Below are 25302 nucleotides of genomic sequence, written 5' to 3'. Positions count from 1 at the left end.
AGGGAAAGAAATGAGAAGTACTACACATCTAGACTGATTTTTGCCTTCAAAGAGTAGTGATGAACTGTTGGATAAATATCCTTGAGTGTAAATGCAGGTAACTCTGCCTTGGTAGGGGGGTTGGACAAGATTATCTTCAGAGGTTCCTTCCAACCTTAACTATTCCACAATTGTTTGAATGAGCTAAGACAAAATTATGAAGGCATTGTGTGAAAAGGATGGAAGCCAAATGACTCCTACTTATTACAAAAGTCTAGTCACTGAGTGTACATGACAGATATACATGATGACATTATGAAATAAATCTACCACCCAACAAAACAAAGATCCCATCAAATAAACTGTGAAAAATGCAGCTTATACTACAAAAGCATATAACTTAACAGAAAGATGGGTAAAACAGAGTTCTATGAAACCTGAACTCATATACAGTAACAGTGCTTCTTGCCCACAAGAATGCCAAGAACTATGACAAATAAAATAAAGGACAGCTTAAAGAACAACAAATCCTTCAGAACTAAGTCGCATTAGCTTGGAGTTCATTCCTATTATTTCTAAGACAGTATATCATCTTAAATGCATTTCTAACATTCACAAGGTTGTTTTAAATCCATCAAATAGTGATTTATGGATTTATCTGGATATTTAATTAACAGTTTGGAATAGGAGAGGAACCCAGTCCCTGTGTAAAAAATTCACTTCTGAGGTATAAAAAGTAGCTAAACTAAGCCAGTTCTTTTAAAGTTGTGTAAGACACACTTACAATTTCACTGCAATGTCAGCATACCCTGAGTTAGTTTTAAATATACTTACTTGCATCATCCAACCTAGTATCTTCCTCCTCTATAGAAACGTGTAGCCCTATGAAAGATCCACTATAAAATGATATGATACATATAGAAATATTTAAAGAACATAGATTCTACCAATTTCTTCCATGGCCTCCTTAGAGGTCAGCACCCCCTACGGACAGTTGCTGTAAGTACCATACTGATCACATCACTAAATTTTATATAGTAATTTTGCCATTTACCTGTCATTATATTCACAATATCTTTTAGCAATTTCTGGCAAGTTTACAACAAATTTCCTGAAGAAACTCTGTTTCCAAATAACAAATGTGTTTTACATCTTTGAGGGGGTCCTTCCTTAAATCATTCCTGCCACAAATCCTGACAACAATCAGTATTTTTGCAGCAAGCAACATCTACCTTTTCAATCCATAATTTTATCCCACATTTTAGAGGAAAAAAAATAGAAATAATATAAACAAATCAATTTAGTAAAGTATCTTTTCTGCCACCTATGCTTCAAACTACAAAGATACACCCCTACACTAAGCTCAGCATATATTTAAAAGAAAAAGACAAACGTCTATTTATTGTAAGCTTAACATAAACTTAACATACATGTATTCAAATGTTTTATGAATGTGTAGCCCTAAAATACAAGTATCATAACAACATAAAATTGTCTAACCAAGTAGCAAAACACCAGTAACATGACAGTGGTATTCATCAACTTAATGTTGCCACAGACAAAAAACAATATAATAGTAATGAGCAATCAACATTCCCACATCCCAGAACTCAAATTTATTTCCTAATCCATCCACTTCTACCTCAGTAGGATCGCACTGGACATGTTTGTTTATTTAATTTTATATTGTTCAGTTAGGTAGATTAACAATGATACTCTCCAGAGCATGCAAGACACAGATAATTAGGGCAAAAGTAAGCAGAAAAGATAGGAGAAGTAAAGAAGGATGAGGAGTCAATAATGGAAAAGGATACAAGGAACAAGTGAAAACAATAAAAAATAGGGAGAAGAAAAGACAGGAAGAAGCAGATGAACCTTCAAAATAGCAAGACAAAAGAGAAGAAGAAAGTTCAATCTTCTCCCCTTATTTTGCATCTCTCTTCTCTGTTCTTTCACAATTTTTTAAAAATAGTTGTAACTAATGTATCTTAAACGAAACATCTAAAAGTATGATCTCATAATCTTCTGAGTTTCCAGAGACTTTAAATTTTCCATGATCCAAAAGGACAACTGCCATTTCAGAATAAATATATTCCATCTAACACTCTTTATGTGAGGAGAAAAACCCTAAAACACCAGAAGTTAATATTAGTACATTTAGAAACAGGGAATTACAGCCACAAACAGACCTTAACTTTTCCCAAATTTCTGTATTCATCATTAACTCACAGCTGAACATTTTGAATGTTCCATATGCCTGACAAATACAAGTAGTAATACATTTAAAAATAGTTTGAAGAAAAGAAAAAGAGGCAAGAGTATGACTGGAAACAAATTAATCTAAAAACATGGGGAACAGGCTAGCTGTGAGGGAGTTACATTTTAAGTAAATGGAAGAGTAAACCATCTGTGGACTTTCTGACACGCCTGCCTGTGGAGATCAGGCTTAATAGACACAGCTTCTTTTGCTTAAGAAAGATGAGAAAAAGGAAAGTTGGTTGATACAGTGAAAGACCTCTGTGAGTGCAAAGGAAGACAAAACTTGACTTCAGAACTTTGTCAAAGGATGGTACAGGAAACAATTTAGACTTTTCCTTTGCTTTTGAAGGTGGGCTTTCCCTTTCCACTTTTATATTCTGTTCCAGAGTTATAAAAAGAAAGAATTTGAATAACTATGTTGTAAAAATACTGTTCTAGAACATTTTAACCCAAGGAATCTGTTCCTGTTAAAAAGACATTGGAAGTCCTGGAGCTTGCCAGGCATGCAGCAAGTGCAATACCCAGTAGACAAGAACTTACGAAAAGTTTTATGACATTTCACCTAAAGGAAAGATAAACTCTAATGTCCACAGGGAGTACGGCTTCTCTCAATCAATGACACCATGCTTTATTGGAGCCTATCATATGTTTTAAATAGCACTTTACAAACATAAAACAACTGTAAAACCAGAATTTACTGAATGCTCTTTAGAAGGTAACGGGCTTCCCTAACAAACACAATTAACAATGAATATAGGAGATGTAAATTTTGCTTGGTGTCTAGGGATGGTCCAAGCTAGCTTCTTCCACTCCTTCTGCAGCGCCTTATTTTCTTCATTCTGCTACAAAGTAGATTTTCTTACAAGGTAATTTTTTAGTCTTGGATGTGTAATGTAATTAGACATATAAGAAAATTGTCACTACATTTATGCTCAAGTTTCTCACAGAGAAAAGACCTGGTTTTGTTCTAATGCTTTCCAAACAGTGTGTACCACCAGTGAAATAAAGCTTATCTCAGACTATGCACTAAAAAAAACCCTCAGAAAATAAATGGCTTACTAAGTTTCAATATGTATGAGATCATGGCTTCAAGATAAGTTATGAAATAAAGACCCAGTCTCCTGAAAGTAGTGACGCACAATCCTCTGCGCCATGAAGAAATATGCCAGACCCTTGTCAGAATATCTCAATCTTAGTATCACTCACAAATGGCAAAGAAGAAGTTATACTCAGAGAAATCATCTAAAATAATCTACAATTTTTGCGCCTCTTAATAAATTCTAAATCTGAAAAAAACCCCAACACTCAAGACACAGATATGAATACAAATAAAATGGCTATAGTAAAAATAACTTTTTTTAGACAACAGCGTAAATATTGTTGAGGTTGCCTTCAGAAATCTTATTGCCCAAACCAAAATTCCAAGACAATACAGAAATCTCTCAGAAATCTCTCGGTATTGTTTTTACTTTTCATTAATGTTACATTTAATATAAAGCTGCGTGAACTATTTGCTTTTTTTCCATCAAAATGATACATTTTTAGTTGAAATTTCCTTTGCTGAAAAGAACAAATATTTCAGTAGATAACATATTCCAATAAACCTGATATTAATAGTCATAGAATCTGAGAATGGCCTGTTTAGGAATGGACCTTAAAGATGCTCTAGTTACCCTCCTGCTGTGGGTAAGGGACACTTTTAACTAGATCAGGTTGCTCAGAGCTCCATTCAACCTGGTCTTGAACACTTGTGGATGGTGCCTCCACAACTTCCCTGGGCAACTTGTTCCAGTGCCTCACCACCCCCATAGTGAAGAATTGCATTCTAATACCTAATCTAAACGTACTCTCTTTCAATTTGATGCCATTCACCTTTGTCCTGTCACTACACACTCTTGCAAAAAGTCTCTCTTCATCCTTCCTGTAGGCTTCCCTCTGGGTAGTACTGGAACGCTGTAATTAGGTCACCCCAAAACCTTTTCCAGTCCCTTTTCCAGGAACAAACCAAATTCTCTCAGCCCTCCCCCAGAGGAGAGGCGCTCCATCCCTCTGAACAACTTGGTGGCCCTCCTTTAGGCTCTTTCCAGCAGGTCAATGTCCTTTCTGTGCTGGGCACCCCAGAGCTGGATGCAACAGTGCAGATGGGGTCCCAAGACAACAAAGCAGAGGAGCAGAATCACCCCCCTTGACCTGCTGGCCACACTTTTAATGCAGCCCAGGACATGTTCTTCAACAACTACATTTATCTTTCCTTTTTTTTCCCCTAAATAAAACATTGAAATATTCAATCCCATAAGCATACAAATGTTTCAAAAGGAACACCGCAGTGTTTTGTTTCAAAAAAAACGTGTTGTTCTGTGTTCCTACAAATGGCACTATTATGTAAAGAGACTCTGATTAGCTTGAATCAGGCAGTGGAGGAATTCTAGAGCTCCTGAAATAAACTGAAAATAGACTCCAGCTGTGCTGCTGCACCACTTTACTGCTCATTTCTAGCTTAGGAATCTTTACACTACGCAGCAAAGTACAGCACAAAGCACGCGTCTTCTCTGGGAAACTCCCAAACATAACAGGCTTTTACTCTTGTCAGACAGTCCAGGTCAGTGTCCCCAACACAGGTATACACACACAGAGTCTCAGTTCCACCCATGAGCACTCATTCCCTTGCCAGACAACAACAGAAGGATGGCCTTGAGCAGAAGCTGAGAGCTGCCTGTGTGGCACTGGACATGGAGCGGCTTCAAGAGGATGAAGAAGGAAGGACACGAACCCCGCGAGGGAAGGGGGTGGGAATGAGGAAACCTATCCAAAAAGGGCAGGAGGCAAGCTGCTGACTGCTTCAGAGAGAGTGAGGAAAGAGGAAGACAGCCTGCAGCCCACCAGAGCTTCCCAAAAGCTCAGCGAAGCAACATGGCTGCCCATACTGCACTCATGCCGCACACAGAAAATACACCATGTTCCTGTTATCAGAGATACAGCCATTCCTTGGAAAATTCAGTCACTAAGATAACAATGTGTATCATATGGAGTTAATTGTAGCCATATAAAAGCTGGAAAATCAGAATGAAAGCTTCTCATTCAGCCTGCTGTGTGTCCTGCGAAGGCATTAATGCATAAAATTTCAAAATGTAACTGAATGCCAACCAAAAAAGCAGTTTGAAAAATCTCAGTTCTGAAAGCAAGCTCCAAAGCTTGCTACTCATGGTCATTTCGCAAGGCCTGACCAAATTCTGGCAACTTTTACAAAGCTCATCAGTCACTGAATTTGTGGAACATAAGCTGCAAAATTAGACTTTTATATAAGACTAAATATGTAAAATGGGGGAGGAAAACAAAACACAGCTCTAGAATATGTATGCAAAGAAAATACTTTTTTTCTGAATTACATGGAAGACTACTATTTACATTAGACCAGAAGTCTATCAATAAAAGTGGGAATCTCTCCTGTCAAGTGTTCACAAAAGATTAGGACAAGACTGATACCCTGTGTAACTACTGACACTAAGAAATTATTTTAAAAACAAACCATAGTGGCAATAAACATCTGCTATGATAATAGACTTCATTCTCCTTTTGTGAAAGGGATGAAACTGTTTTCTATTCCTTCCACCTTTTTAGACAATATAAACCAGTAATTATTGTGAAAAATTGAAACGGAAGTAATGGGAAACAGTTTCATCCATTTCTGAAAAGGAGAAAGAAAATGAGGTGGAATCCACTTCATAAAACAGAAAAGGGTATTGAGAGAGTGCTTCTGAGAAGTATCACACAGTTAAACATAGACATGTAGCAAAATCACGCAGAAATCAAATCCCCAGAGATGCTTCTCGATCTTTAAAACAAAGCATATGAATAATTCTTTCAAACTAAACCTATTTGACAACTGTGGTATATGGAGTTTTTATATTATTATCATTCTTTATTTTGGAATAATAGTTGTATGAGTATGAGGTCTGCAAGAGGCCTGCTATAAAAGTATCGGAATGCTTTCAGAGACAAGTTCATAGGTAGGTACTGGTGGTCTGAATAAGAGAAGAACTTTCAAAAACTCACCTGCTGCTATATACAGGAATAATCACAATAAAAACCCCTAACAGTCTGTCTCAACCACCACCTCTGAACATTACCCATCCTACTCTCTGGCACTATATGTGCAGCAGACAGCAGCAAGAGAACACAACTTTTCTATTACTGGCAGCATGAAGAGCAAACCCATAAGAAAAGAGCTCTTGCATATGGCTGGGTATCGTAGTAACTCCTGGGGGGAAAAACAGGACATGACAAACTCTTACTGCATGGGACAGAACAACTTCCTCAACATACAGGTGGGCATTCCTTTCTAAGAAAATGATGTCGTTTCTTACCTTAAATAACAATTTCCAGGATAAAACCTGAAGTACAAGAGGCAAATTTAACATAACAAAAATGTAACAACATGATATATTCCTTATTCATTAATCAGAGTTATTCAGAGCACTTTACACAGCTTTTTTTATTCACTAGACACAACAAAACACTGAATGAGGTCTGACTCACCTTCAAGCCAAAGACCTTCTGTAGTGCAGAGACCATATTTATTGCTAGTTTCCACTAATAACTAAGTGGAGATGGTGTTATAACCCACTCTGCCTAATTATACAAGATTTAGATTTGCTTTTTATGTCCAGATAGACCCCGAATAAAGACTGACATATTTGTGCCTGAAACACTTACAAAACTTTAGAGATGCATGCCTCCCAGGATGCTAAGCTGTAGAGATGAGAGGATTAGTTTGGATATTTTTCCTTTGTTTTGTTTAGGGGGTTGAGAAGGTGTTCCTAGCCAAACATGCTACATGGGCTGTGTGGATAGACAACAAAGCAGGGATGAAAAAAAAAGGGAGGAACAAAAGAAAAAGAAAATCAAGTTCTTCTGAAATGTGTTACTGGTAAAAAACCCTGAGATCCACTATAAACTTACTCCGTTTATTTTTAAAATATAAGACTGGACAACTTTAAGCTGCAACATCTACACAGAGCTGCAAAGTATTTAACTTAGAGTCTGCCTTGAAGAGTTTGTAGTTTGAAGAGCAGTTTAGTAGTCCTCGTACATAGTCAGTCATTACATCTTGAGATTGATATTAGAAGGAACAGCTACTCTGACACTTGCTTCTTGAAACTAATCCAGAAAAACTGCAGTGTATGCTGTCTGTGATTTAAGTACATACACTGGGAAACACTTCAGAATTTGGGAAAACTTACTTGATATTCTTTTTGTGAATCCCTTTTCCCTTAACTGCCAGAGCTCAAAGTACAGATCATTTAAATTTATATCATAATGTCATACATCTTTAATAGCATGGTCTTCTTTGACGGTATCACATGATAGACCACAGATTAAACAGCGAGCCAGGACTCAACAAGCAATGTGACAATGTTCATTGTGTCTGAAACAAAATACAAAACATTGTTCTATATTTAAAGGCATATGAAATGGGTCATTACTCCTCTAAGTATTAGATAGTTCCTAATTAACTAACTTGTTATCTACTAAAACAAATCTGAATGAACAACCATTTCTGATTAATTCCAGAATAAGAGCACCTCCAAAGGGACTGTAAGTGGCTTTTTTCAAACTCCAGTTTGAGTACTTGCTTGGATTCACCCTCGCCTAAAATTACCTAAATAAGTACTCCAGCTTACAAATCAAAAATAATAGTGCTTGTATACATCTTCACAGATTTTAATAATAATGAATTTATATTCAAAAACTTCTAGAGGGCACTCTACAGAAGACAAAATAGTTTAACATGAAGTAATTTTAACCATTTTTACAAGATAAGCTTTGGCTAGCCACCAAAGTTCAATGTGAATTCTTTTCCTTCTGCTGCAGCTAATTTCTCTCAATTTCACGATTATGTTTTTTTCCATAGTATTATTATTTTTCATAATCAAACAGCAAATGTAAATCAAAATTTATAACCATAAAGTTTTAGGTACCAAGTTCTATTTCAGCTCCTGTCTGGTGTTCTGTTTCTCTAAAACCCAACTTTGATTTTGTCCTAATAAGCTGTTTCTAACATCTGCTCTCTGTTTTCTTAAATCACTCGTGGCACTACCTATGGGCTGTAAAACTGGCACAGATACATGAATTTTTGTTTACCAAAACTTGGTAGACTCCAACTTTATTTGAAGCCATTTGTTTTGTTTTGTTTTCCCATGTCTTCTTTTTTTTTTTTTTTTTTACATTTTTTAATAATTTTTCCCTTTTAGGACTTTTATATTTTTATCCCAAGAACTCTTGTCACTCATTCATCTTCTTCACATTTCTTCAGTGCGCTTTCACCATCTCTAGCATAATTTCAGCAATATATTAAACCCTTAAAGCCTGTCCAGTACTGAAATGCCTCTATTCAACAAACAATTCAGACATATACTTAGTACATAAACCATCTTCCCATCCTCCTCTCATAAACATCTATAAAATTTTCACTGTTTCCTTCCATTCATTTCAACTACTACTATCTATAGGCTCTTAATATGCAGCCTATGTTTTATTTCAAAGCAGCTATGAGGATTGGCAAAGTGTTTATGTTGATACAGGTAAGGATACTGGAGTCTGTCCCATTTCTGTAGTGAATTTCAAACATAAAGAACATATTAAAAGTAGAAACTGCATTCTACTTAAAAAAAAATGCAAATAACAAACAAAACCAGAACCAACAACAAAGAAACAACAGTTAACAAAGCATTTTAAAGCTCTTCAGTATGCCTTCATGAATGAAAACATCTATTACTAAGCCACTTAATTTTAGGAAATACATTCTTCAAAACAAACACTTTAACTCTATTATTCCTGCTACAATTAATTCAAGTGTCTCAATACCAGAATCACAGAATTGTTAGGGTTGGAAAGGATCTCTAGACTATCTAGTACAACCCCTGTTCCAAGGCAGGGTCATCTGCAAGAACAAAAACTATTGGTAGTTTTTATGTCTAAAATAAAATCAAGCATTTCTATTTTCAGAATTAATACAAAAGCATTATATTGAAATTTATTCACAAATTCTTTTGTCCATATTCTGTACAGGGTCTAACAAAATTATGAGCCACAAAAAATCTGGACAGTTCTAAAAACAAATTTAGCAATCTGTCATGTCCCCAAAAACCCATTCAATTTTGCAGTGCAGCCAACAAAACCATGCAGTGACACTGCATACCATTCATTAAAATCTTCCAGAGCCACACAAAAAGCATTATATTTTTAGTGCCTAAATACACAATGAAAACATATGTAATTATGAGCACATTTTAAATTTATGCTTCTTTTAACTGGTAGAAAACAACAGAGAGGAAGGCAATCCAGGGCCCTTCATCCCAATTAATGGCAGATAGAGGAAAGTTGCCTGACACTATCAGACAGCCCTAATTCCCCTCCTTTTCAAACAGACATCTCTACTCTCATTTTGAGCCATCAAGACCAACACATTTTCTGTTCTCTAGAGGAACAAGGAAGGCAGCTTTGGTTCTCCTTTCTTCAGAAACCCAGGGGAGGCAGAACAGCATAAGTGGTAAAGCTAATAGCAAAGCATATTTTTTTCAGTGGATAAGTTGGACAAGCAGCTTACCCCTTCTCTCTTCAAGCAAATGAAGCTTTGCTGGGCTTAAGGGACCTACCATGGGCTACCATGGGTTTACTGACTGTGAATCTGATAAAGGCAAAGCAGGATCATCCTTTCTCTCAGAGCTATGTTTTTCTCAGTTTGTCTGATGACTCATGGATTGTCACCATTTGAATTACACTTTCCAGCTCTTCTATAGAAACACAGTGACTAAAAATACATGCTTTTAATAAGAGCTGAGATTCTGCTACAGTCACATGGCTCTCCAATTAGCCCATTCTCCCTTCATTTTGTTTCTTAAAGGCTTGGTGAACTGTAACTCTCTGTTTGTGACATCAGGCTCATTTCCACAGCAACCAATTGAATTATCCCCCAAATCTTTATAATAAGAATAAGCAACAGGAACAGATGAACTCGTAAGAAACAAAAGCTTCTTACTGTTTACATGCAAATGTCCATAGAAACAACCAAACAATAAAGGAAAAGAAATATGGAAGATACACAGAAACACAGGAAATATAACAAAGGCACAATCAATGTTTACATATTTTACAGTGTATAAATAGACATTCACTAATTTGTTGACCATATGTCAGATCTGTAACAGACACAATATATGCTCAATGCCAGTAACAGCTGATGCTGCAACACCAGGTGCTACTGACTGGCACCATGTACCTAAGCAGCTTCAATTCCAGAAAAAGTCATTGTTTTTGACCAAGGAAATAAAGAGCAAGGTGAGATGACACCATTTGCCTTTCAGAACTAAAAGACCAGCTACTAGCTACCACATATCATGAAAACCTCAGCCACAGAAAACTGAAAACACCTCTTACACAAAAAGACTAAGGGAGCTGGTCCTGTTCAGCCTCATTCACCCATTTTGTGATTCTGTTAACAAGTTTTTCTGTTTTGGACTTTGTAAGAACTCTTTACACTTGCTTCTTGCAACAATATCCTTAAAAAAGGAAATACAAAATCATTAACTTTTACCCTAAAGACTTTCTCATCATTCCCTTCTATTACAACTATATTTTTTAAGAACCATTAAATAATAAATCTGTATGTCCAAGGCCCTGATCCTAGTGGCAGTGCTGGAGTTCTGACTAATTTAATCGTCCCCAGGTACGGAAACAGGCACGGTGCCCTCAGCAGAAACACGGGAAACTTAGTAGCATAATCTAGAATATAATAAGATTTTCCTGAAAATAAGGGCCTAATCGTGTCCAGTCTCAGCACAACAAATCCAACATCTGTACTGATCTGTATGAGTTGAACTACTGTGTTTCACTACTCACAAGACTGAGCCAACCTTACAGTCTTCTCCAGGTGTTGTGATTGCTGTCTCTTCCCCAGTCTCCCAGATGACATCAACATGCAAGAAGGTTGCAGGTAAATCACCATCTTGTAGTGAGACCACCAAATGCTTTTGATGATGGGACAGTGTCCTCCTATTCATCACACAGACAGCATTTCCAGTGCCTCTCCATGCCCAAATGATATGTTTGTAAAAATGACAGCCTTTTCTAACGGTATTTTCTCTCTGGATTCTAGGATGAATGTAACTTGGTGCTATCAAACAGCATGAATCAATTTTTTTCCTTCTTCAATTCTTTTAACATTTCTTCCATATGAGACCTAAAGAGGTACACAACTGTGACACTTCCACTAGCTTTCCTAAAGTAGACAAATCAAGTGTGTTAGCACTAGCACAACTGAGACCATTTGCTTCCCAGTACTTTAGTTTCCCCTAAACAAAAGTTACAATTTTTGGAGCCATCATAATTTTGACCCTACCAATCAAATTATTCAGGAACCAGAGGCAGCTCTTTAGGAAGGAAATTGATGCTAAAAACAGCTGGTGCTTCATTGAACTGATCCAAGTCTGGACCAACTTGTCATCATTTTCAAAATCTTTGAATTACAGGTTTACTCTGACAAACCTACGTTCTCTGCTTTTACTAAATTAACTACGTATCTTCATGTTATATGATCTCTTGTTAGCAGACTCCAGTCAACAGCACACAGAAGCGACAGTTATTTTGAATTTTGCTGACTATAATCCCTGTATTGAATTGGAATTCTTGAACAAATAATATACTCCAAGAGCATCTTCTGCTCTGCAGAGGAAGAGAGTCTTTTCCAACCTTTACAATTATATGATTCTGGGGGATTTATAAACAGGAAATTTGTCCCAATTTTGCCAGCTGATAGTAACAATTATAAATTCACTATTTTCTCCTCTTAAAACATGTCTTCCTGCTGCTGACATATGAAGTTTCTGGCAGTTAAAAGACAGGAGAGGATCCCTGTAATTAGCCAAGACATGAACATAATACTGTAATAAGATACTCCAAGTCACTCAATGTGACTACTTTGTGCTGTTACTATGTACCACTCAAAGTTCTACAAAAGCCAGTATTTCCTAAAGGAATGCTTCAAATTAGAACATATAGCAGCCTGAGAAGGACAAAAATGTACTTAAGTGCATCTGCCCTTGACACAAAATAGAAACTCCTGAATAATTTCACAGTCCCTTTAACCAGGGCAGGGTTCAGAACTCTTCTACATGATTCCTTTCCCTAAACAGTTCATACCTAAAACAACTTGGATGCCCTTCTTCAGTATGGGCATGGAAGCAAGAAACAAGGTCTACATACACTAGTGTCCCAACTGGCAGACATAAAAAGGTTCCTCCTTACTCACAATTGTGGACAGAGTCAATATGATACTGTTCACCACTGGCAGGCTAATTGGAGAATTGACCAGCTTCTGTTTGGTTAAAAACACGACTGCTAAGTCACCACTAGGCATTTATCATGGCAGAAACACTAAGCATTTTATCTCATTAGAACACTCACCTCAAAGATCCAAAGCATGTTGTATTATTGCATGTTCATCAGCTTTTTTTTCTTCAGAAATGCTCAACTCATCATTCCTATCTTACATTCTCTTTAAGACCTAATACAGAAACCCTCATGACAGAAAGGAAAGAAATCCACTAATATTTCTGCAGATGATATTGGTGCCCAGCTTTCAATCTCCCACAACAACTTTATCTGTGGTATGATCTTCAGAGGTCAAGTCTCAACTATGACTGGTAAAATGAAAAATAAATTCAACAACTTTGTATCTTCTCTATTCTGGGTTTCAGTCTAACACAAGTCCAAGTCAGATCTAATATCCTCATTAGTGAAGACTGTATGTAACAGACTTCCTTTGGACGGAGTTCAGGGCTTTTTAAGAGTAAATCTGACTAGAGCCTAAATAAATAATATGTAACATTCCTAACCCATTTTTTCTAAATTGGTGCAACAAAGAAATGTGCACATAGGATTTAAATTTACAGATCTGAAGAAAAAACTTACAGTGTTATATCAATATGCATAGTCCATAGTTCACCCCTCAGGAGAACGAAACTAAGTGCCCCACCAAATCACTGAGTAGTTTACTCCACTCCATTTTCTCCTACTTAGATTTTTAGTTCCCAATCACAGATTATCATAAAAGATTCAGACTCTGCAAATTATCAACTGATCCCTTCTTCTGGCCACTCTACCCCCAACAGGCCTTGCATGCAAAGACTGGATCTCTCACTAGACCCATTTTTCTCCTCCATGAAGTTCTCCCAAGTGTATGGGATATCATACAGGCAGAACCAGCAGACTACACATTTCAGCCAGGCTAACAGATTCTGTCAAAATTTTTTCAGACCTAGTCACCTCTATCTTTACTAATAGTAGCAGAAACACTATAATCCTGAAGTCAAATACTTCAGGTAAAACTATTTTCAGTAATCACCAGTGATATTCTCTCTCCACTTTCCACACAGTCAAAGAATTGGTTTTGTCAAATTGTAGATGAAAAAGGTTCATTCCCTCATTAGAATTAGCACAATTCCATGTAGCACTAGAAGCCTGGGACCTCTGAGGGATTGTGTAATGGCCCATAGCTGCTGGTGACCAGCTGCCACATATATGAAGTTCCCTGCAGATTATCATTTATACCCATTGTAAAAGATATTTCCCTCTGTGAGGACCAAACCCACTCAAGAGTCTCTGACAACTTAATTTTGAACCAAAACTTTTGCTGACCTTCTAGTTTTTCTTCAGTGATCTTTTTCACAAATTCCTCCTTCCTGTTCCCCCATAAAACTGTTTCACTGTCTAGCTCTTGCAGTAGCTATTGATGCTACATCAAAAGATGCTGCAGCTGCTGATGCTGTTTCTGTTCTCACAGTCATTTCAGTAACACTCCAACATCTATTTCTATCTTCAGTCTGTGACAGTCTGCCCAAGTTTTCGTCCACCAGCCTGGGAAAAAATCACTGCCAAAAGTTTTGCAAAAAAGTTTTTTCAGGCTCTTTCCTCAGGGCACGTTTTGTTGACAAACTCAAAAGGACAACACAAAACCAAGCTATTTCCCCAGAGTGCACATGCTGCCAGAGCTCAGAGGTCTTTTTCTCTTCCTACTGAGAGAAGAGCTGCTTTTTTTTTTTTCTTTTTTAATGCTTAGCTGATTCATGAAATAGTCTTAACTGTTTCAAATCCCTTCAATATTTCCCCGCTTGCTTTTTTCCTCTAAGCCCCTTTTAACATATAATTTGGACTACAACAGCCATAAACTTTGTTTAATAAAAAGGGGATACGAAATTCATTTAATAAAAAGGATATTAAAAAAGCCCTGTCCAAACTAATCCAATTTACCATACGGATAATAATCACAATGAAGCTATTTATATTGCTTCACTCTAATGCCCTTAACATTCAGGCTCTTGTTTGTGGTAGTACAGAATGGCACATACCAGTGAATCACACAATCATTTAGGTTGAAAAAGACTTCAAGATCACCCAGTCCCACCTTTGACTCATCACCACCTTGTCACCACACCATGGCACCAAGTGCCACATCCATTCATTACTTGAATACTTCCAGGTGTGGTGAATCCACTACTGCCCCGGGCAGTCTGTTCCAATGTTTAACAACCCTTCCCAGGAGGAAAATCTGATGTCCAACCTGAACCTCCCCTGGTGCAGCTTGAAACTTTTAAGCTTTTGTCCTATTGACTGACAGCTTTTGTCCTATTGCTGGTTGCCTTGGGGAAAAAGACAACCCCCACCTGACTACAATCTCCTTACAAGAAGCTGAAGGGAGTGATGTCACCCCTGGGCCTCCTTTCCTCCAGGCTAAACAACCCCAGCTCCCTCAGCTGCTCCCCATACAACTTACAAATACGTATCTGGCACCATACAGTTTAGAAGCAACTCTTTCTGCCTGAAATGTCCTGTATTACCTTACCCTATGCAATGACAATTCTATGCAGAAAAACCCCTACATATTTTCACCTTCCTTTCCCACAGCCAGCATTGATTATGAAATCTAAAGGAAGAAAAAAAACCTCTTCTCTCAAGTGCATTTATTTCCCTAGAATCTTCAGGATTTAGTGTGGGCTACATTATTGTTGTTTGTCATTATTGTCACTATTGTATAATAACCACACCAGTTATCCCAGGTTTTTTTTTTCTTTTCACCCATTCTTCTGAGACAATTTAAAACCAAGAAAAGATGTAATGCAAAATATGTTCTACTGCTCTATCTTCAGAACAAGAGAAGAGAGGAGATTTTTGATTTGACTGGGAAGAAGGACATGGAGGAACTGTCTTTGGAAATAATTATTCTTCCAAAACCACACATATGCATATTAACCGCAAAGTGCTAAGTATTAGTTAACATACTCTTTGGACTTCAGAAATAATTTTTTGGTAAGTAATATTGAAACTGTTCCAAAACACTCACTGAAGCCCCAAACTATTTAATATGGCAGGCAGACAAAGAAGGGTCCTATGGTGAAAGCATAAAATTACCTTGACTTGAGCTCAAAAATAATTCAATAAGAAAAAATTACATACTCCTTGGATTAATTTACAGGAAGATATTCACTTACTATGAAGTTCTGAGTGCTGCTTAGAAGGAAATACTTTGTGATTAGGACCAAGTGGTGGAGAACTCATTCTTCTTTGCTGTTCAGTTATATTTATGGAAATTGAGAAAAGCTATTATATATTCAAGAAAGAATTTTTGCATTCAGGGTTTGGGTTCACCAAACAGTACAGCTAGATAAAGCACTGAATCATACTGTAACTATGTGCTATGTGAAGAAGAAAACAGGCAGAAAAGATGAGGTAGGAACTTCTCAAAGTGATTACAAGGACACTATCTGCACACAGAGCTAGGAGCAGACCTTTTTTAACCGTACTTGCCAGAGCAGACAGACTATCATCAAGCTCACAGAACATTAATAAAAAGAAGAACTACACTGAACTAGAGCAAAGTGTCTTTCAGTCAGAAAGTGAAAAGCACATGTCCTTCTCAGAGCACTAGAATCCACAGGTGTAGTTTAAAGGGCTTTATACATTGAAAGATCCACACACCTACTTTGGTGACTAAAAAGGGAATTTATGCTCTAAGTCCAAGACAGTCAGATCTATAATGTCCACACTTATAAGAGTTATATATGCACATATGACTCAACTCTGGATGTACTTATTATATATGCAGTCTGTATCTAAATATAGTTTGAGATTTTCTTTGCATAACTTAAGTCAATTGATACCAAGAGAAGCAGCTCTTCTAGGTACCACCTGAGTACTATTCCTGTGTAAAGATAAGAAGAGACATGTCACCTTGATTTTAAGCCTTCTGATGATTGTTTATATATTTCTAGTAGAGTCTCTCACGAATGTCACATAAACAAGTTGATTGTTTTCGCATACCAGTCTGCGATGGACTTCTAAAATGACCATTAGAGTTAGAGGTGTCCCTTTTGTCCTCCAATCTTGACCAAACTCCAAATCCTATTTAAACCCCAAATGATAATAAATGGCCTTCTTTTCCTCACTTCAACCTGTCGGGTGAGTGTGGTTCTTTCGTGTCCGTAATAGTGACAGAGGTACTTAATCTGTCCCTTACTACCTGTGTGGACCCATTTCTCCCTTCTTCTTGGAAAGTGTAACACTTGCCGGTGTGACTGATTTCAGTAAAGTTTGGCAGCAAGTCTTCTTCATAAAACAGGTAGAGGTGAGACAGGCTTGCTTTCCAGATAGGGGAAAGATCAAGGATATGGTTTCAGACTGAGCTTCAACCTCAAAAGACTCAAACCCAAAACCCTCACTCCTCCACATGTGCCCTGTCTGCTATGCAGCAGCAGAGTGCCATCCCTTCCTACACTGGATCCAAACTAAGGTCTTCAGACTTGCCAGCTTGGGCTTATGTGACAGCCTCTGCTTGGGGCACAAGTAAAACATTGTCTAACTCTGCTGTAGCCAGCTTAGGCTGAGGAGATTCAGCCTCAGAAGGGAACTGTGGAAGGAGTTTTTTCCTGATCAAAAAGTCAACATGCAAAAAAAAAAAACCACCAAACGCATTTTAAAGAGAATACTTTCTGCATGAATAGACACATGAAGTGCCTAAAATGGATGAGCAAACTTTCTTAACCAAATTTACTTAGGCTTCAAAGAAAAGCAGAAATCAAAATTCCCCCATACTTAAGAACTTCCTACTGGTTCTAGCACAAGGCAGCTCAGCACATCCCTTCTTCCCATTCACCAGCTAAAGGTATCTGTCCTGTATCAACGAAGAACTGCACCCAGGGGAAAGGCCCACACTGGAGAAGTTTGTGGAGGACTGTCTCCCATGGAATGCACCCCACCCCTGAACATGGGAAGAGAGTGAGGAGTGATAAAACAGTTTGGCGAGCAACTGGCATCCTGCCACAATCAACCCAACACAGATGTACAAAAGCAATATTGATTTCCAGTGACCTTATTAGGCCGAAGTGACTATCAGCCACTAAGAGCATGATCCAAGGCAGATGGATTTTTGGTAGACTATACTCTTTGTTCTAGCACTCCAGTACTAGCACAAGCTTTAGCTTGATGCAAACTAACATAGAATTTATAAATATTGTATTTTTTAAAATTCAAGAAAGTTAAAAACTTCCATAGTTAAAATAATGCTGCAATTTAGGCAAGATCAGTAAAATCTCTACACCAAACTGAAAGGCAGAGCAAATGAAGAGCCTGCATATCAGAGAGTGAATGCAAAACAAATCACCTCTCTATGAATTCCCTACTTTTTCCAAAGTCCTGCAGTGAAACCCACTCCTGGCATGAGGCACAGCTGGGTGTTCATGTCCATCACTTGTTGGAAGGCACCTGCCACAAAGTCGAATCTCCCCACAGTGTCACCTTCTGACACCCAGATGACCCTTCCACCCAGCAGGAGAACCACTGGTACTTCAAGTTCCATGCCAGAGAAAAATGAGCAATGAAATATTTTTAAACTGAGGACTTCTGTTGTTTAGGGTTTTTATCGATAATATTTATAAGATTTTAAGTGAATCAAACTCTACCAAGTCACCAAAAGAAATTTGGTGATTTTCAATTCATTGCCTTTCCAAGTTCAACAAAGACAATGAAACAGCAAAGCAGATAAATATTCAAGCTTTACAAAATTCCATAGAACTTAATTATTATTTAGTAATGAGTAAAGGTATCTGTTGTCACAACCTTTTGAACCTTGTCATGTTACAAAAAAAATATATCAAATTCAAAAATATTGGTTCCAATTTTTTTAATTGCCTTTTAAAATCTTAGATCACACACTTAAAGATATTGTTATTCAGTCATTTAGTTAAATTAAATTGGACAGCCCAGAAATTCAAATTAAGGTTCATAACCAGGGTTTATTCCTTTGGCATTATACATGGAAAGTTATATACTATCAACCTTTTTTTCTAATTGCCTCAGAAATTGAATTTTTTCCACAAAAATATGTCACATTTCACATTTCCAAAAAACTAACATCCTTTCATTGCAGAGGAGCAGAGGAAGCTTGAAAGACAACATATCTTTCTTTAATGTACACACACAAATGTGAACACAAATATATTCATGTAATTTCCCTGACACCAAAAGTTCTACTAAAACAATGCCTCTGAACTACTGTGTGTGCAAGAAGTGCTGGAGGAGCAAAGGGAAGCCAAAAGCAAAGAAACATCTTAAATGCTTTTTTTTTCCCAACAAGGAAGGCAAACGTTTCAGCAAACGTTGCACTCAGGCTTAAGTTATAGGAATGCATAGGGAAAAAAACAACCCATAACTTTCTATCTCTACTAGAAATCTTCAAATTCAGATATTGAAAAAAAATAATGAAAAATAACTTGAAAATATTTTCCCAGGAAGCAGTAAATATTCTCGAAAGTGTTTTTTTAAACTGCTGTATTATATTTACTATTTATTTGGTGATGTAATTTAAAACAAACAAGATTATTCATATAAAAATGCGAAATACAGAGTTTTCTTCACAACTGTTTCTGAAAGCAATGAATCATCAATATAAAACCTGGATGCTTTCTTTCTAGGCTGTGAATAGTATCAATAATACAACAATTTTATGTTCTACATTCAAAACACTCTTTAATTTTTATTTAGTCATAAGAGCAAGTATGTTTTAAATTACTTACATTCTGCATACTTCTGAAGCTGAGAGAACTCTCCAGGGCTAAGGTTAACCCACTTCTCCTGGCTTGTCATACTGGCAGTGAGGGTCCTCCTTGTATATCAGAAGAATATTCTTTTTGACCCAGGTGTTATAAACTCCATAGAGATTGTTAACTTCAGTTCACAGTATCTGGAGAGTGCCGAGATGGCATCGGTCTATGTAGATGAAGTTTTTGATGCTATGAACTGTTCCAAATGCGTTGGTTCAGTGGCGAGGTACAGCACTGTTAAAAGAACAAATATTAAATATCAGAATAAATACCAAATATACCAGAATAAAATACAAAATATTAAATACCAGAATATACCAGTTTTCCTATGGAAATACTTGTAACTAATAAATATTTTCTCATATACAGTTTTGCTCAAAATATTGCCACATTCTATTTGTCTGTAAATAGTTTTTTATGTATTTCTGATTTTTTTTTTTAAATTCCAAATGCTTATGTGAAGCATTCACTAAAACTTATCAACTTTTTATGACCAAATGTATCTGGAAACACTTTATGGAGGTGTTCCCAGTTTAGTAAAAACCACTGAAATAGTAGATAATATCTTATCAGTAAACTTAGTTCCTTATGATTTTAAAATTTAATTTCTGTAACTGGATTTGTACCCAATTACGTTGTTATACCGCATAATTGTCAGAAATGCTATGAAGCTTCTAACTCTCCATACCAAAAATGAAATTGATTCTGCAGCTTGTTGAGAAGTTCACATAACAGCTATACAAATATTAAGTATTCTAACAAAATAGTAGGGGTTTGTTTTCTAGAACATCACAACATTGCTGGCCACTAGTGAAAATCAAATACAACTGTTGGTACCCTCACAAATCAGTTCAGGAAAAAGAAATTCAAACTGTGTGTGCCTTCTCATCCCAATTTTATTCAGTTTCTAGCTCTGTAGGACAGACCCTCTGAAAGCAATGCATCACCAACACCATTCCTAGAACACGTAGGCTACTTTTCATCTAATTTTAGCCATCTGAGAGCCAGGTACCTAATTTGAGATTGTCATCTCAGGCGCTCCCTTTAATCATCACAAAGAGACAGGTGGCCCAGGCAGCAATTAATCCTTCCAGTTTCAACATAAGCTTAAAATGTGATGAATTGCCTCCTGTCGTTTTTATCTTTTATTGATTGCAGAGGTTGCCTAGAAGACCAGTTTAGACTAGAAAGCTAATTTTAGACTGTAAGTAGAATCTCTTCCTATGTCTAGCAATGTATCATTTATAAGGGTTAAATTACAAAAAGAACAAACAAAAAATTCAGACCAAAAGACACTAACACAGCAAAGGAATGAGTGCTAAGGAGGAAGATGTTGGTAGCTAAGAAGGAATAGAAAAAGGAGTCATGAGGGCAAAGAAAGGAAAACAAAAAAATATTACTAGGAACAGAAGCATATTAAAAAAACCCACATTAACCTAAACAGACAACACCTTTTTTTTTTTTTTTCCTTCCTGTTTTACATATACAAGTATCATCACTGGACAAAGAAATTCATGCAAACACTAAGGAAAACACCTTAGTCCTAGAGCTTTCATTGCTCTCAGATCCTTTATTGTTAATGATTTGAATGCATTGTCTATACTATGAGCCAATAAGTCTGTCTAAGTACAGTAACAGCTGTTTTGCGTTTAAAGAATTTGTACCAGAAGAGATCACCCTGCTCTTAATCCCCTCTGTTACAAAAAAATATGATGAGTTGGAAAATCTAGGATCTGATTGAATATATAATATAATTGTATAATATAACTGAAAAAATAATAAAAACTAACAGGAGCATGGAGATTGGGATAAAAAATGTAACATTAATGTGAGTAATATTGGCCAAGTACAAGGCACATCAGCCCTCAAATCAATGTGAATCACTGTCAGTGCCTGAAAATGGCCAGCAACTACAAAAGCTAAATGTGCTATTTAGTAAGAAAAGTTATCATTCTGTCTTGTGAACTTCGATACTTCTATTCATCTCAAGAAAACATAACTATGGTCAACTGGATCATTTTAATCAAATTAGAGATGTTTCATTTCTGGCAGTTGATTAGGTTCTATTGAAGACAGGTTTATATCTTCAAGTAGGTATATATATTTTTATAATCTTGGCAACTGATTAGATTTTATTGATTTTTTAAATAGTATTTGCATAACTGATTTAACATAACCAAAATTTTCTACCACAATTTCATCCAGTTTTACTATTTGCATCATCCTTAACTACATTAGCTTCATTACCTCCAAGAGCTAACATTGCTGAATACTGTTAAGTTAGAGATTGTCTTCATTATTTAATATGCATATTTTTGATAAACAACTTACCATTAGAATTACTACAGCTAGCAAAGTAATGATATAATATTTCATTATTATGATAATTGCTCTGCACTCTGGTCTATCAATCTATTCATATGCAATACCTTTAGTTGACCACTGTCTACAAAGTTTGTTGCATACACAGTTCATCAGCAGGGAAAACAGATCTAAATGACTAACTCTGATATCCTTTCCCCTTTTTACTAGACACTCAGGTTCTACAGCCTAGAACCAGAGTTGTAACAAAATATACACGTCCTGAACAAGATGGCAGAAATGGAAAAAATGTAGCATGGGCAGGGCAGCTCCCATAAAGAAGACCTAGTTTGCGCCTAACAACAGTACTTAAGGTTACATTTTTAATCTGGACAACCCTCAATTGCACAGTAAAGCCTGTGGGGGATATAGTGGATCTAATTTGCCAAGTGTAATCTGGGAACAGGAAAGGAGAGGTAGGCAATCCTCTGAGGGTGGCTCACTGGTCTTTGGACTGCAGCCAGGTCCTGACTCCACCTCAGTATATGTGATGCAGAAATACACAGACACATCATGGAGAAGATTTCACCAAAAGGAACCTTCTAGGTACTTCCTGTTTTCAGTTCCCTGTTAGGTTCTGCTGCAACAGAGTCCTAAACAAGGAAAGATCCCTGCATCGCTTCCTTTTTCACAGTTAAATCTTTTACAGTGGTATTCCCCCATTTTATGCAGAAAATATTCTGGTTATAAGAAAATAAACACTGTATACAGATGCTGATGAAAAAAGTCATCAATGCATGTCTGCGCTATTTGTTAAGGTATACGCTGGAAGATCACCTATATATGCAAATATCCTATTTTCTGTAAAAAAAATATTAGCTAATTTCTATTATATTTTTTCTGAAGTGTTCAATATAAATTCACTTCTTTACACTTGATTTTAGTGCTCGTTAAGTGCTCCAGGAAGGCTATGCAGTGAGAAACCTATAGATAAGTATATGAAGAGGAAACTAATATCAGCAATAGTACCATCACACAGGAAAAACAGATTCTTGAACTACAACAATAATCAAATGTGCTTGCTGGTAGACAAAATAAAAATCAGCAGCTCTAAACAGATCACACACAGCGAACTGATCTGTTCATGTAGAGATAAATTACGCTGAAGAATAGAATACAGCATACAGTTAAAAATACACACAATGTCAGGTAAGGAACTTCCCAGCAATCCTCAAAGAGTTTGGCCTATTCTGGGCAACTCAGATCTGTACATACATTTTGTTAATATACACTTAGGCAAGATTCACAGCCCTCTCAGCCAGACACAAAGCAGGCCTTAAATAAGAGAAACTAGAAACATGACATCAATAAACCATTCATTTAATCACAAAAAGAATTAGAAAAAAAATCTTTCTGCTCTAGCCACTGACTATAATAAGTCTTAGAATTCCACTCCCTTTTATAACATGTTGTCCTTTCTGGATCTGAAAGTTTATTAAGTGTTCTGTCAGGATTCCTACCAGGCCACATCCCCAAACAAGGAAGCAAAGCTTTGTTAAAAACTATACAAATCAAATTACTTAGCATTCAGCCAACATTGCTAACAAACTTAGATTTCCAGGAATTCTCCATGCCACCAAAATCCTCAGCTGCTCTACAGAAGCCTGGCTGAGAAAAGAAAAATGAATATACAATGGAGGAAAAAAAACACAGAGGCAAATTCCCTATATGCCAACCTCACAACTCAATCTCATTCCACCTCATACAGTCCTCCCCGCAAGGAAAGATGAGTTTTCAGAGTATTCAGGGCGAAATAAATTACATCAGTCCCACAAAACTGATCAACAACATATATTTCAGCTTCAAACTTCAGCCCATGGATACACATCCAGTTTCTCAAGCAATCCAACGCAACTTCCTGATGAAAGGCAGGGGAGCTTCTTTTGAGGTCCAACCTCACTGCCGTGTCTGAAAGCACAACACTCATCTTAATGCATGCCTTAAGGGACTTACTTCTGTTTACCATAACAGGAAAACTTAGAACAGCCTAGAAATTGGCTCTTGGACCTGCTCAGCCATCATTTGCTTTCCACCAACCCTTCCATAATGTCCATCTCACATCAATCTCAACAACTGCCAGTTACTCCACGAACGGGGCACAAGGTCTGGCTATAGCAAGTTTCCTTCCACAGAAACTATAGTTTTCCATAATGGGACTGATTAATGATTTTTGCCTGAACAATAGGAATAAATAACACAGAATATTTTATACCTTAATTGCTATGGAGGCTTCAGCAATTATGCCTATCAAGAACATTTCTGTACAGAATGTTCTTGGTATTTCCTTCAGTGGGGTCCTACACTTTCACCATGGTTAGGTAGACCCTGTGATTTTCAGCATGGGTGCCATCACGGATTTTCCAAAGGAGAATTTTTACATGTCAGATAACCCATGCTTACTTGTCTGCCTGAAACTTCTCTCTGTTGTTCAAAAAAACCCAAAACATGCTAACAATCATTAATTTCTTGCCTGGAAATGTAAGCATTATGTACAGGTATACAAGATGTGTAGGTGTTCCTGCAATTAATTATAAACTTTTTAGAGAACAATGTCTCTAATGTCCGAAATACTCCAAATTTGCATGGGTTAAAGTATAGTATGAAAAGTCTGATGGGCAAGAAATCCAATTAAAATATCTGCTAATCATCATTCTTGTTTCATTACTTTCAATCACAGATGTAATTACTTATAATTGCTGCCGGATTAATGGCATGAATGAAAAAAATGAAGCCCCATAACAAAAAACAACAGCTTTTTCCTATATAAATTGCATATTTTACATAACAGCATCCGTTATTTTGCACTGTATTTAGCATAGAGTCTTTTTAATAGTACACTTATTTTCTTCAATTTAGTAAAGGATGTTTACTGAGGTAAATTAATACAATTCTGAAATATAAACTATAAACACTGACACACTGAAATCAGTGACAGTTTCTGTATCAAGCTGAAAATCTCTCCTTTTAAAAAAGTGACCAGCACAACTCAAACGCACACTTGTTATACTGACTACTTTATTCCCAGGAGTACTAGTATGGGACATGTTAAAACATCCATTTAAATTTTAATACACAAGATATGGACTGTATTCATCAGAGAAGAAATTACTCAAATTCACTTTCTTGAATTATTTTTATGGAATATACCAGTAAACACTAAGAGGACATGCAACACAAACCCTACTGTGGCATGCTAAGCAGAATACTTGAATCTTTGCGAAAATATTTCACCAATACTACAGTTTGTGACAGGGAAAAACATTAGCAACAAAAACTGGGAACTGATAAAAACCAATCACAATACAAGAAGGCACCATCACTGAGTACACTTAGGATTGATTTAAGAGCAGTTTAGTAGCTGAAGCAAAGTTGCTAAGAATAATTATGTTTAAAAAAAAAAGAGATTCCAAAAGGAGAGTGTGGAATAAAACCCAAGAGAAAGAAGTGATGCACAACAAAATTGCTCACCTGACAGGCAATCAGCCTCTCCTGAGCAGCAATTAGCCAGTTCCTCCCAGTTTATACCCACAGGATGACATTTCATGATATGGAA

The 25302-nt window shown here is 36.7% G+C and overlaps 1 protein-coding gene across 11 annotated transcripts in view; it reads right to left on the bottom strand.

The window, feature by feature from the left end:
- The window catches only part of DGKB (diacylglycerol kinase beta), a 408855-nt gene that overhangs the window by 282477 nt on the left and 101076 nt on the right, over positions 1-25302 (bottom strand). For all 11 annotated transcript variants that reach the window (XM_066196511.1, XM_066196492.1, XM_066196528.1 and 8 more), the window contains one exon: positions 19362-19622. In XM_066196511.1, coding sequence (XP_066052608.1) covers positions 19362-19431 — 70 coding nt within the window. In that variant the 5' untranslated portion in view covers positions 19432-19622. The remainder of the gene's footprint in view (positions 1-19361; positions 19623-25302) is intronic.

Source organism: Chamaea fasciata, unplaced genomic scaffold, assembly GCF_029207755.1.
Source record: "Chamaea fasciata isolate MVZ Bird 193981 ecotype frontalis unplaced genomic scaffold, bChaFas1.0.hap1 SCAF_1, whole genome shotgun sequence".
In the NCBI taxonomy this organism is placed as follows: domain Eukaryota; kingdom Metazoa; phylum Chordata; class Aves; order Passeriformes; family Sylviidae; genus Chamaea; species Chamaea fasciata.
This window is presented reverse-complemented; position numbering and strand designations above follow the sequence as displayed.